Source organism: Panthera pardus, unplaced genomic scaffold (genome assembly GCF_024362965.1).
Source record: "Panthera pardus isolate Hobbes unplaced genomic scaffold, ASM2436296v1 HiC_scaffold_13, whole genome shotgun sequence".
NCBI lineage: Eukaryota > Metazoa > Chordata > Mammalia > Carnivora > Felidae > Panthera > Panthera pardus.
In genome coordinates this window covers 24,299,067-24,314,290 of record NW_026526688.1, presented here as the reverse complement: position 1 = coordinate 24,314,290, position 15,224 = coordinate 24,299,067, and the positions used below count along the sequence as shown (strand labels likewise).

The 15,224-nt window shown below is 36.2% G+C and overlaps 1 protein-coding gene across 5 annotated transcripts in view; it reads right to left on the bottom strand.

Moving 5' to 3' along the window:
• Positions 1 to 15,224, bottom strand: part of SGCZ (sarcoglycan zeta) — a 1,075,859-nt gene that overhangs the window by 452,589 nt on the left and 608,046 nt on the right. For 4 of the 5 annotated variants that reach the window (XM_053900919.1, XM_019466762.2, XM_053900917.1 and 1 more), the window contains exon 2: positions 9,643 to 9,837. In XM_053900919.1, the coding sequence (XP_053756894.1) occupies positions 9,643 to 9,837 (195 nt within the window). Of the gene's footprint in view, positions 1 to 9,642; positions 9,838 to 12,928; positions 13,276 to 15,224 lie in introns of those variants that run through there. The other variant, XM_019466761.2, reaches the window with a different exon arrangement.

The window sequence follows — 15,224 nt, the reverse complement described above, 5'->3', positions numbered from 1 at the left end:
TCAAAAACAAACAAACAAAACAGCTAAAATAACTATGATGTTTGACAGCTGAACAGTTCCTCCTATAAGTTCTAAAAATACTTTTTTATATCTAAGCATTAAATCGTAATTTCAAAAGAAATCTTTATTATCCCTTGATTGTCCTAAGGAAATAAAACATTTTCTCTGATAAAATGTATCATATAAACCAGACTTAATTACAGGTCAACACCACAGACCATTTTACAAATGAAGAAACTGGAGTTAGAAGGCTAAGTAACTTGCACAAGGTCATGCCGCTGACCAGCAGTGAGGGAGCCGGAACGTGAACCAGCCTGGTTCAAAGGCTCATGCTCTTAGCCTCTATGCATATGTTTAGCATGAACAAAATTATAAACACCGTCACTTATATTATTTATTTATGATTGCACATGGAATCAAGGTCCTTTCATCTTTCTAGGACAGTTTTAGACTCGACTTTAATAGAAAGAATTAAGTTCATCCACATGATGGCTGGAAGAACTTTGAAGCTGGAACAGCAGAAATGAGTAAGGGTAACAATACCAGCAAACCCTTAGATGGCTGTCAGGATGTGCCAGGCATTTCTGAAGATCTGTCATTATTTTAATCGTTTTGATGTCTATAATAATCTCATGGAAAAAATTATAATGTATCCATTTGGCAGTGTATGAAACTGAGCCATTGTTTAGATAACTTGCCAAAGGTGACACAGCTAATAACTGCCAAAAACAGGATTTGGGTTCAAAGTTCATTCTTTTCACCACGGCCTGACAAATGATGAGAGGTGTTTTGTCAGTACTGGCAGTCTAAGGAGATCCTGCCATCGACACCAATTTTTTACGGAAAAATACCACACTAGCAGGTAGGAGACACTCAAGTGTTTTCCCTGGTTATATAACACTTATGAATAAGAATAAATTCATTTGATGGTCTTAAGTGTTGCATATACAAAATTGCATGCAGGTTTTGAGAGGAATGAATGCTTACCAGAAAGAGTATGAGGTTCAGACTTTCTTAATTTTTTCCCAAATCTGATTGTGAGTCCATGTTTTATAACAATGCTGTGAGAAAGACACATGACGGAACCCACATCCCCTACTTTTGCCCTTGTGGGCCACTTGAATAAAAACTATTGCCTTTTCTACTTGAGGCTGTTACTGACTCCCATCCTCTTTCTTTCAGTCACTGGACATTAGATTAAAATTAGTGTGTATTTTGTTTGTTGTGCTTATGTGTGTGTGTGTGTGTTTTTAATCAAAGTAAATTCGGAAAATCGCAAGTATCCTACACCTAACACCAAGTTGGATGAACAAATGTCTCCAGGAAATCTTAATGCTCCATTGATTTCAACTGTTCAGTGAAGAGGCATTTGGGGCCGTTATGTGTGATTATGGTGAGCAGGCCCAGGCTCCACAGCAGCAGGTGCCCACCCAAAAGAGGAAGTCAGGAAACACACAGTCATTTTCTCTCATGCCCGAAGGTCTGATTACTTTTTCTGGAGGGACCATAAACAAGTGATGGCACAAAAGTTCTGGGATTTGGTGGTAACATACAAGTAACTGCCAGCCTATGGCACCTCTTCATTACTGACAGATCTTGCCTCAGAGATGATGAAGTAGGATAGGATAGAAATAGAGTATTTTGGGGGTGCCTGGGTAGCTCAGTTGGTTGAGCGACCGACTTCAGCTCAGGTCATGATCTCGCAGTCTGTGAGTTCGAGCCCCGCCTCAGGCTCTGTGCTGATGGCTCAGAGCCTGGAGCCTGCCTCGGATTCTGTGTCTTCCTCTCTCTGCCCCTTCCCCACTCATGCTCTGTCTCTCAAAAATGAATAAACGTTGAAAAATTTAAAAAAAAAAGAGTATTTTTACATAAAATACAAGGTTTGTTTTTTGTTTGTTTTTTGTTTTGTCCATGAAAAAGAGAACACTAGGATTGTTACTGTAGTCACTACTGAGGGAATGAGTCAGAACTAGTATTCGGAGCTTCAAGGGACTATATTTTTCCTGAAAAAACATCTTCTTACCTAAGGGCCTTGGGATTCTGGGAGAAAGTATGCTATGCTTGTCTTCCTGTTAGGGGAAGCTGGTCACCATGGCTGAAAGATGTGAAAAGACCTGAGGAATGCCACTGTCTTAATGCGGGAGGGTGAGATTTCAGTTACAGACAAAAGCCTGGACATAAAAACAGAAACCAACTGGGATCTGAAGCAGTTTTACAGAAAGAACAAGTGGAAACATTAAGACATTCAATTTGAGGCTCCCTCTACTCAAAGTGAATCTCGACTTTTTAAAGTTACAAAAAGTCAACCAAAAATAGTGTATCACCACCTGGTAGGTGCCTGGCCATGCTACCAAGATAAATAAGACAATATAAAACCAGCTCCGCTCTTTGAGGAATCCCCGCATTATTGGCACCAAAAGAGGGAAGATGAAGCCTTTTCCAAAGGCTCTGTCTCTGCTGTGTTTCTGGTAGGCCCATTACCCATGTTCCATATTTTGTCTCTAAGCCAAAGAAACTATGTTCCCACTTCAAGGGGGAAGCAAAAAAGTTAATCATTCTCTGGGTTTTGTCCTAGGCCCCAAACACCTGATAACATCTAAGACGAGCCAGACAAATCTGGGCTGATGCTGGCATCACTACCTCCACCTTTGGTAATTTGTGGAATAGTACCTATTCACCTGACACTCACCTTTGAATGGACCCTATCCTACACTCCTGGGGGAGCAGGTACCCTAGACCCTTTTCTAATACAAACCTCTGGCCCCGAGCACTAATGAGACTCATTCCTTTCTCCTTTTCCAGTCTCCCGGACACTCTCTCTGCTAATCTCTACCTATCATTCACGCTGTTCAATAAACTCTGTTTTCAGCTTCTCTAGCTCACGTTTGATTTCTATCCTGCGTGAAGCCAACAATCTTCTTGGTTGATCCTGTGGGACCCTCTCCTGGGTTCTTGGACCCAGCCTGCCTGCATCAGGACTTGGGGAAAATTGGTAAAAGGAAAGAGTCTATATTGAGATGAACCATGATTATATATCTAATGCAACATAGTAAGTACTATCACAGAGATAAGATACACGAATAAAAAAAGATACAGGAATAAATCTGTCAGGAAGGGACCCCTAAACAAACCAGTAAATAAGGAGGATCTTTATCAGGTAGTTGGGTGTCAGATTTGTAGCTTAAGAAGTAGCAATTTAGCTGGCACATCTCTGCTAAGAGGAGAGGAAAACAAAAGAAACCCTTACAGGGTGCTGGTGGTAATACAAACTGATTCAATCCCTTTGGGGAAAAATGATTTAAAAGTCAGTATTTATAGACACACACTCAAGACTCTAGAACCTATAGAAAAACTCGTGTATGTGAGCAACCACAATTATCAATATATAAGAATGTTCAGAGGATCATTGTTTGTGAGCACAAATTAAATAACCAAAATCGCTGAAAACAACTCAAAAAGAGTATTTATAAATAAAATAAATAAGGTATGTTCATTCACTGAAATCTTCAGCAGTAATAAGTACGTTGCAGTTACATACACGAACAGAGATAAATCTCGCAAGCATATTGTTAAGGTAAAACAGCATACAGTGTGAGGTTTATATGCACATATACATACATGAAACTAAATAAAAGCAAGAAAAACACTCAGGGTCATAGTTCTTTCTAGACATAGTTAGGGATTTATTTTTCCTGCTGGGTGATGGTGGCACAGGTGTTCATTTTATTCTTATTGCTAATGCTATTATTATTAATGGTTCAAATATACATTATATGTATATTCTTTTGTAGGATAAAATATTTCATAATAAATAAAGTGTTAATAATGGCAATTCTCTGTACTACCGATACGGATAATCAAGATTGGTCCTGTCTGCCTCAAATGTTTGGGTTTAAATGCAGGGGTTTCAGGGAATTATTAAACTTGGTGTTCAGAACACGAAACTGCTTTTTCAATGTAGATGTTAATAAAAACCCCTCTACAGTCCACGGAACCATATCGTGTGCTTATGAGACCTGAAACAGCAACAAAGACACCTAGGACAACTCATAGTCTTTTTATCAATTCATCCCAGCTAGAGCAGGTTTTTGGAAGGGCACAAAGCATAGTGAAGTGAAGAGTTAATTAGCTTTCAATGCAGGTAAAGTTGAAGACAGATATTTATTCCACAAAAATGTATTAAGAGCTAATTATCTGTCAGGCACTGTCCTCTGCCTTGGGAATACAACAATGCAAAAAGGGTCAAAAACCCTGAGCTCTATGAAGCTTATATTCTATCCGTGGGGAAGTAAAAACAGACAATGAACATAGTCATATACAGAGAAACAATCTGTGATAAGCATGGTAAGGAGAGAAGAAAAAAGCAATGAAACATCAATTTCATATTTCATACTGAAGCTTCCCACACACCCTGTATATGTCCATAGATTCTGGGTAAGAAATAAAATACATTTGGTGTGGGGACACAGCTTTGATAAATATAAGAACTGGCTAGATATACAGTGATAGAAACGTTTATTCTGACCTCATGGTTCCATTGAAGAGTAAAATGAAGAAAACTGTGGAGTAACAAGTCTGGTGATGGACACACTAACAAATGATAGCGTACTGCAAATGTACTTTAGCCATCTTAGGTAAATCAATAATGGCTATGGATGACATGCCACTGGGTTAATGACGAAGGTAAAAAAAAAAAAAAAAAAAAAAAAGCAAAAACAAAAAACAAAAGAATAGTCACACGAGTGAGATGGGAATATGTGACACTTCATTTACCAACGTAGTAGAGCACAGGACTGCATACTTAGCAAATGTGTGTTATTTCATACTTCCCAAAACTATCTTTTAGAGTTTTTAGCTGTAAAACCAGTAGGAGAGCAGAAAACCGAATACAGTGATATGTGTACTGTCTCTTAACTTTAGAAAGGTACACTAAAAGAAAAGAAAGTATGATAAAATATATCAGTAACTCTCTGGCCAATGGTCATAAACAGAAAGATATCTTAAAAATGTTAATAGTCTTAGAAACATATAATGATAATAATGTAGTAGAGATAATATTTGAAATAAAGGCAAATGGCAACTAAAGAAGACAAAGTGACTGCATAAGAATTTCTCTTACTTAGGGGTGCCTGGGTGGCTCAGTAGGTTAAGCCTCGGACTTTGGCTCAAGTCATGATCTCATGATTGGTGGGTTCAAGCCCCATGTCGGGCTCTGTGCTGACAGCTCAGAGCCGGAAAACTGCTTCAGATTCTGTGTCTCCCTTTCTCTCTGCCCCTCCCCCACTCATGCTCTGTCTCTCTCTCAAAAATAAACATTAAAAAAAATTTAAATAAAAAATAATAAAAAAAGAATTTCTCTTAACTTATTCTGATGTTTAGATATTAAAAGAAATATATATATATATTACATAGAGAATGTATATCTATTTTAATAAAGATCTAGAATATTTATCTACATACAATATATATGCTAGATGTGACTATGTTAAGTTTATGTATGTGTATACTGTATGTGAATTTGTATATGTATATATACATAGGTGTGTGTTTGTGTAAGAACATACATATGTGTGTGTGTGTGTGTATTAGAACAAACTGTGGTCTGGATAAAATAATAAATTCATGTCAGTTTGAAAGAAGAGAACTAGTATCCCATGATTGGAGTAATATATGAGAGACTGCAACAAAATATCAAGATGTTAAATAGCAGTACAACTACCCAGTGATTTAATGCGATGGTCTTTTTATCCAAAGGAGGGTTTAAGCAAAGGAGGGTTTTTATCCAAAGGTGGGTTTATCCAAAGGAGGGTTCCCTCAATTTGTGTGACCAAATTGAGGGAATATACAGAGTGACCTCTAGTAGTGTGTGGATGGCTGAACTAAAAATCTCTCAGTTCCTTTTTAATCCTAAAAGATTATGATACCCAGCCCTACATCTTGTGGGATGTCCTTTCAACTAATATTCATCACACTGATCACAAGTTTCTAACATTTTTTTTTCCCAAATTGTTCAATTGATTGATTGTTCCAATTATTACCCATATCTGGGCATTCATGACCTCTCAGTCACAACATTCATGACTTTCCTCACCCTCTTTGCTTAATAAACGGCATTTATTTTCCCATTCTTCCTTTGATGGCTAGTTAACATAGCCAATCAAATGAAGTTGCAATTGAGGCCACCAACATTTACTTGGTACTCGTGATTAAAATGAATATTATTATATCAATTTTCAATTTTCAAATACAGAACAAACTTACTTAGGATGAGCACTTGAGCCAAGAAAAGAATATTGCCTTATCAGGATGCCTAGATTCGACAGATCTTCTAAACTAGTCCATTTATATTGAACCACATAGCTATTATACCAACCAACCAACAACAACAACAAAAACACGTAATTGGGTTATACTGATCTTGAGAGAATGAAGTTTCACAATCTCCTTCAACAAGTCATTCCTACATTTACCAACTCTCACAGACAGGAAATTGTGGTGTTTATCTATCTTAAGCCTTTCACCCTGTAGTATAAACTAATTTCCGTTTTCTTGATTCTCTGCACCTGGGTATCTTAGCAGCTGTGTGATCTTATTTTCCACAAAATAAGAAACAGAATAAGGTCATATCAACCATACAGATCATGCATAATATTAGTCAGAATGATAGACTCCATGAAACATCATAAAACAGATTGGCAGCTACCCTTGCTGTGCAAAAACAAAACAAGACAAAACAAACCACAACATTTTGGTAACAATAACGTGCCCCATCTGCTGAAATAAAAGATGTTAACAGCCACATATTTCCATGGATTGTATGGAAACAGTTATAAAGAAAGAGAAATACATTTTGTGTAAATCAGTAATACACCCCAAATAAATTTACACATCATTTACTACTTCTTACGATAATAGTATGGCAAATGGTGTCAGGTATTCACTCTAGAGATAGATACAATCATAATGTACCAGTGAAAACATAAAATTGATTTTGTTACTGCTCTAATATAAGAGGATTACAAATTATTTCACTTTTCAAATTCATACAACTTAATCTGGTGTGCAGTATTCAGAACTGCTAAACTCAGCAACTATTTAAGTAATGCAGAATTTCACTAGACAATCATGAATTACTACACTGAGATGTAGAATATATTACCTTACAGAGATTATCTTGACTCAATAATTACTTCATGTTTCACTTACATGAATTATGTCACTTACATAGAAATAGCTTCCGAGCCTGAAGAACACATAGCCTTCTATTTTGATTATTAAAAAAAAACATTGTGGAAAGAAAGAAAGAAAGAAAGAAAGAAAGAAAGAAAGAAAGAAAGAAAGAAAGAAAGAAAAAGAAAGATCCATAAATAAATAAATAAATAAATAAATAAATAAATAAATAAATAAATACCAAAACTCTTATGAAAATAAACTCCTTTTCATTATCCCCAGGAATATGTTGACATACATATTGGCCAGCTGAGGTTCAAATTAGATAGCACCACAGGTGACAGAAACCCTGAGGCCGGCAGGGATCCTGAGGACAAAGGTGATTGTTTCAATTATTTCCCTTGAATGGCTTATCCAGCTTTGACCTCAGCATGAGGCAAGGTATTGGGAGCCTGATCCATGCAGCCATGTAATTATGCATTTAAGTTTATTTTCTTAATTAATTTAAATATGCTTGAGAAATATACAGGGCCTGAATCTGAAAGCTCCCATGGCCTGGTTACTGGATAGAAACAAGACTCCTGAAGTGAGAGAGTTGATCACAACTTTCATGAGTTTTAGAAAGATGCTCATTGGAAGAGATGATCAAATGTTTGAAATTTCAAATCTTGGAGAAAGTTATAGTCTTTATTTCTTTCAAAGTGATTTTTCTTTGTTTTGTTTTGTTAAGAAAAATGAGGTTAAAGAAATTGCTGTCAGCAACTGCTAATTTGGCTGATAGTCAAAAACACATAAAAGAATCTTCAGAGTTATACACATTGCCCCTGATATGTGGTAAAGGAATCATTAACGGAGCACGGACATTGGTAAGGGAGGCAGGAGCAGAACTCAGAACAAAAAGACTAGGAGCAGAATTGGTATAATCTACGCCAAAATATTCCCAATTGTGGGGGTGGGGGACACTGAGCCAACTCTTGGGACAAAGGAACAGTTCAGATGTATTAACAGAGTCTCTTAAAGAAATAATTTGTCTAGTAGCCCCCAGTTCCACCTTTAGCCACCCACAGACTCACAGACCTTGATCAGTGACCCTGAACACATGTCCATCGCTAGGATATAGTCATTTTCTCTAATCCTGGAACATACTGAGTTCTGCTCAACTTTTGCCTTTCTTTTTTTTTCTTTTTTTTTTTTTTCTTTTTGATGAATACCCTTCAAAATTTGCACCGTATCAGAGAAATGGAACCCTTGCTCAGCTCATTTTACTCCGTGAACATATGCTCTTCTGTCATGATTTGTACAGTTATAGTTTTTCCTCTCTGGAAGGCTAGGCCACCTGCTTTCCCAGGGTCTTTGCACACAACTGCAGTATCCTACACTATGGACAGATGCTGGGCTCATTTTCCCTTTTAAGATTTTGTTTCAAGTTAGAATTGTATGTTAGTGAACTCAGAAAGAAACTACTTTTGGCTAAGTCAATACACTGTAGAGTTTAAAAAAAAAAAAGAAAAGAAAAGAAAAGAAAAGAAAAGAAAAGAAAAGAAAAGAAAAGAAAAGCAGCAGCAACAGCCCAGTACACAAAGATCAGTGAAGTTAAACAGCCAGCTTTATACTTGCCCCTGAGGACGCAGAGTTCTAAGGATTAACAGCAGTCTGGTCAGCAAGTGTAAGATACCTGCTTCAATGTGAAGATATCTGAAGTCTTTAAGGAAAGGCAGAAAGCTTTAAAGGCAGAGTTGAAAAATTTAAGAATTTAGCCAGAAAATATGAAGTGAGCTCAACTAGACTTTCCTGAAGTGAGTAATTTTTCCCAGATAAGTCATGCTCATTGTTTTATAGTACACATACAATAAATTAAAGCAAAATTCATCAATGAGTTATATAATTATTTTATATTATTACTTTTCATGAAAGAGTGATTTAATTTCTGGTTTTATATTTACCATGCTTGTGCTCCAAAAAATGAGATCACCATCTGGTAACAATTACAGACATTGGTCCATGTGGCCCAGGAGAAATTCCAGAGTTTAGATTTGATCATGCAGTATGTTACACAGAAAGCATAGGGAGGAAGGTAAATACTCTGTGCAAAGTATTTTAAAGGTATTTGTGATATTTAATATTAATTTTAATATCAAATATCATCTCTAAACAACTCATTTCCTACATTACCAGGTTTAGCAAGCAATAGTTCAAGCTTATAGGTTGAAAGTTTTCTAACTTGCTAATGAATCGGTGTTCTGTACTATCTCATGATCTCAATTTCCCATACTTAAATGGCAGATAGTAATATACATGTGTCACGGATACATACTGAATGTAGTCTTAAAATAATACATGACAGTCTTTGGAATTTCAAGACACATACTTGTAAAGATTAAGAAAAATAACTTTCAATTAAAAAATAAAAATAACAGCACTGTATTGTCTTTGAACCAAAAGCAGTAGGTATAAAATCATGGTGGTACTTACCACAGTGAAATTCATCACTTTCAATATCCATATTGTCATGGCTAAGTTAACTATCATGGTAACCAACAGCAGAAGGACAAAGAAGTATAAGCACCTCTTTCGCCATCCATAAATCCCCACTGGGTAAAGTTGTGCATTCTCAGCCCTTGGCAGGTTGTTTTGTTGTGTTGCTAGTATGTATTGTTCTCGAGTCATCTGAAAAAAAAGAAGAACAAAAGAAAGAAAAGAAACATTCAAAACTAAAACCAATGGGTTTTATTTATTTATTTATTTATTTATTTATTTCCTAGCATTTATTTTTTTAATATGAAATTTATTGTCAAATTGGTTTCCATACAACACCCAGTGCCCATCCCAACAGGTGCCCTCCTCAATGCCCATCACCCACTTTCCTTCCCTCCCGCCCCCCATCAACCCTGTTTATTCTCAGTTTTTAAGAGCAAGAGCACTGCTAGGAATTTACCCAAGGGATACAGGAGTGCTGATGCATAGGGGCACTTGTACCCCCATGTTTATGGCAGCACCTTCAACAATAGCCAAATTATGGAAAAGCCTAAATGTCCATCAAATGATGAATGGATAAAGAAATTGTGGTTTATAAACACAATGGAGTACTACGTGGCAATGAGAAAGAATGAAATACGGCCTTTTGTAGCAACGTGGATGGAACTGTAGAGTATGATGCTAAGTGAAATAAGTCATACATAGAAAGACAGATACCGTATGTTTTCACTCTTATGTGGATCCTGAGAAACTTAACATAAGACCATGGGGGGAGGGGCAGGGAAAAAAAAAGTTAGAGAGGGAGGGAGCCAAACCATAAGAGACTCTTAAAAAACTGTTTTGTTTTTTTTTTTAAACCAAAAGATACAACATACTTACAGATGGGTAGTAAGTGTTCAAAGAACTATTGCTGTGTATTGAAAATTAAATAATTAAATTAAAATTGATTAAAATCTTACAAAATGCCTCCTATCACATCATTGATGCTGCATTTTAGAGCTGTTCAACTAGCTGTGGTATTTCTGAGATGTATATTATTTTCAGTCAGATTTGCCCAATTCTAACAGTAACCTTTTCTCTGGAGAGTGATGATGGTGCAGCTCTACTCCCTGGTGTCTATAACCTAAAATTCAATGCACATCCCAGTTACTCTTGGAATAAGTGTCACCTGTTTCTTGGGGTAGACAGAGACCAACTGTATCTCAAGACATTTCTGTACCTTTATCTAAAAATACAGGGTATCAGTGGCTCAGTGTATATGTTCTAGTAAAATGTAAGTGCATTTGAAAGAACCAACGGGAAGAAAATACACTTTCATTTAGAATTATATAGATTTAGCTATTTGGTTAGTGCTTTTACTTAGAACTTTGTTGGTCATTTATTTTAGTTGTATTTCAATGAGTTCTCAAAATAAAATTGATCTCTAAAAAACACAAAACACTACACTGTACTATCTGATTATATAATATTATATAACATATTGATATATGCAAAAGTCCATTCTGGAAAAGGGGAGGTGGTATTCCTTGGTAATGTATAAATTTAGGTTTGAAGTTAATTCTTTCAAAAGGCTAATCCGTTATTTTCTGCCCGATACAACCAAGAAGTATGGTTAAGAAAAGTCAAAGAATATGTACTAGGTATACAATTTTTAGAATAAAATATTTATTACCTGAGGGATAAAAAATAATTTTTATAAAATATAATTTTCTCTAAGGCAATAAGTTTTTTTAGTTTAGTGTTTTTCTCCTTAGGTCTTTTCAGAATTCTCTTATTGTGTATGTCCATTAAACAATTACTACAACGGAAATAATGCTGAATAAATACACCAAAATAAAAACAGCATCAGCGAAGAATTATAATTACCTGTCAAGTAATATAAAAAATACAGTTATATCTCATTGCATTGTGTGTCACTGTATTGTGCTTTGCAGATTCTGTGCTATTGACAAATTGAAGATTTGTGGCAATGCTGAGTTAAGCAAGTCAATCGGTGACTTTTTCCAACAGCATTTGTTCATTTTAAATCTGTGTCTTACATTTTAGTAATTCTCACAATATTTCAAACTTTCATTATTATATCTGTTGTAGTGATCTATGCCCAGTGCTTCTGATGTGACTAATAATTGTTTTGGCACCATGAACGACACCCGTATAAGATGATGGCTTAACTGATAACTGTGTGTTTTGACTGTTCCACCGAGTGGCCATTCCCTCTCTGTCTCCTTTTCCTCAGGCCTGCCTTTTACCTGAGATAGAACAATAATGAAATTAGGCCAATTAAAAACCCTACAATGATTTGTTGTGATGCACACCAGATACTATATGGAAGTGTTGAATCACTGTATTATAGACCCAAAACTGATATTACACTGGATGTTAACTAACTGGAATTTAAATAAAAACTTAACAAACACACAAAAAACCCTGCAATGACCTCTAAGTGTTCAAGTGAAAGGAAGAGTTGCATGTCTCACTTTCAATCAAAAGCTAGAAATGATTAAGTTGAGTGACAAAGCCTTGTCTTCTTGGGCCAAACAGTTATCCAAGATGTGAATACAAAGAAACAGTTCATGAAGGGAATGAAAGCGCCACTCTCTCAAACACATGAGGATAAGAAAGCAAAATAGCCTTACTGTTGATATAGAGAAAGTCTTAGTGTCTGGACAAAAAAAAATCAAACCAGCCACAACATTACTTTAAGCCAAAGCCTAACCCAGAGCAAGGCCCTAACTCTTCAATTCTACGAGGGCTGAGGGAGGTGAGGAACCTGCAGAAGACAAGGTGAAGCTAACAGAGGTTGGATCATGAGGTAGAAATACAAAAGCCATTTCCAAACACAAAAGCCTGCAAGGTGAAAGGCCAAGTGATGACGTAGAACCTGCAGCACGTTATCCAGAACTAACTAAGATAAGTCATGAAGGAGGCTACACTCAACAAAAAATTTTCAGTGGGATGGAGTAGGCTTCTACTGCAAGAAGATACTAGGAGTTTTATATCTAAAGGAGAAGTCAAAGCCTGCCTTCCAAAGCTTCAAAGGACTCTCTTGTCAGGGACAAATGCGTCTGAAGACTTCAAGTTGAGACCAGTGCTCATGTACCCTTCCAAAATTCCTAGGGCCCTAAAGAATTATGTTCAATCCACTCTGCAAATGCTCTACAAATTGAACAACAAAGCCTGGAGGGTAGCGTATCTGTTTACAACATGGTTTAGTGACTATTTTAAGACCCCCGTTGAGAACTATTGCTCACGAAAAGATTATTTTCAAAGTATTACTACTCACTGCCAATACACTTGGTCATCCAAGTGCTCTGATGAAGAGGTACAACCAGATTAATGTTGTTTTCATGCCTGATCCATTATGCAGTCCATGGATCAATGAGTAATTCTGACTTTCAGGTAGAAATACATTTCATAAGGCTAGGTGCCGTAGACAGAGATTCTTCTGATGGATCTGGGCAAAATAAAATGAAAACCCGGAAAGGATTCACTATTCTAAATGCCATTAAGAACATTCACGATTCATGAGATGAGGTCCAAATATCAACATAAACAGGAGCTTGGAAGAAGTGGCTTCCAACCCTCATGGATGACTTTGAGAGGTACCCGACTACAGTGGAGGAAGAAACTGCAGATGTGGTGGAAAGAGCAAGAGAACGAGGATTAGATCAGGGACTGAATCGGGGCAATCTCAAGATCAAACCTGAACGAATGAGGGGTTGCTTCTTATGCTTATGGATGAACAAAGAAAGTGGTTTCCTGAGATGGAATCTATTCCTGGTAAAGATGCTGTGAAGATTATTGAAATGACAACAAAAGAGTTAGACTATTACATAAACTTAGTTGATAAAGCAGCAGCAGGGTTTGTGAGGATCGACTCCAATTGTGAGAGAAGTTTTACTGCGGATAAAGTGCTATCAAACGGCATGGCATGCTACAGAGAAATCATTTGTGAAAGGAAGAGTCAACTGATGCAACAAACTTCAGTGTTGTCTTATTTTAACAAACTGCCACAGCTACCCTAACCTTCACCAACCACCACCAGGAGCAGTCAGCAGTCATCAACCTCTACGACTCTTCACCACCAAAAAGATCACAACTCACTGTAAGCTCAGACGATGCTTAGCATATTTTAGCAATAAAGTATTTTTTCCTTGGGGTACGTACCTTGTTCTCTTAGACATAATGTTGGTGCACACTTAATAGACTACAGTATAATAGTTTAAACATAACTTTTATATGCACTGGGAAACCAAAAAAAATTATTTGATTCACTTTATAAAAATATTTGCTTTATGTGGTGGTCTAGAACAGAACCTGCAATATATCTGAGGGGTGCCTATATATGTTATAGAAAATATGTACCACAAGAGTATAAGTATTAGTGTTCATTGAACCAATCCTACTCTAAGTAAAATGTGGAACCATATATTGATAAATGCTAACATCCAATTTTTTTTGTTTTTTCCCAATTTTTTTTTTTATTTTAGAGCTCTAACTAGAAATTATATTGATGCGGTGTTATTTTGCTCTATTTTTTTAATGAAGAGTACTATCATTCATAGAGTAAAAATTCTTGTATATGTTAAATCAGAATTTTAAATGAATTAGAGGTGGTAATACTAGATAATCAAGAGCAAATTATTTCATGATATAAAGAATTACTTGTTTGCTTACTGTCATTTTTATTGAGGTTAATATTTCATGTTTCCTTCAGACTAGTGAAAATCTTTAGTCCTTACTGAGATTCCTATTTAGAGGGGAGATACACAACATATTTACTGCTGTGTACTGTAAGTGTTATAAGAGATGACAGCAGACCAGGGGGATTTACTTTGCCTAAGGATTGCGGTGGAGATTTTATAGTTCTAACAACAGTTATGACTACAAAATAGAAAATGTATTATAAGAAGAAGATGAAAGGAACTCTAGGGACCACCACCACTGAAGGAAAGACTAAGGAAGGGACTAAGGAAAGGAAGCACATAGATGTAGTAAGAGAGCAGGAGAGAGCACAAGCCTGGCTATGCCTGACTGGCCAGCAGGAGACCTCCTCGTATAGCTTGTCTGGGAAAAGGCACAAATGCTATCACTACTTAGATCATGCATTGCTTTTCATCTCATATTAAAGCAACGTTCTTTCTTAGAATATTCTATTTCTACAAATTCTAGTTAGACATGAAGGTGAGAAGGTGAGATTAATGTGCCTTCGAAAAGAAGTGAGAACTTAGCTAAGTCTCTGAAACAAAACAAACACAAATCACAGAGGAAATGGTCTTTCAAGAATAACATTTTTTTTTTTTTTTGGTAAAGCAATAGAAATTCTGTACCTATATCAAAAGCCACTAACTATTTTGTAAAGCAAATGGAATAACAAAAGGGTGAGAGAAAAGGTTGTTAAGAACACATAAAAATCTGTTATTTAATTAAAGCTATTTTCATCATCTCAAGAAATTCAATGTTGTTTTCTTAAAGATGAGATTAACACTATTACTTTATAAATCTTCTTTATCACAAAATACTTTTTAGAGTATCCAAGCTGCAAAAAGACAAGTATAGAGTTTGCTTTAAAAAAACTT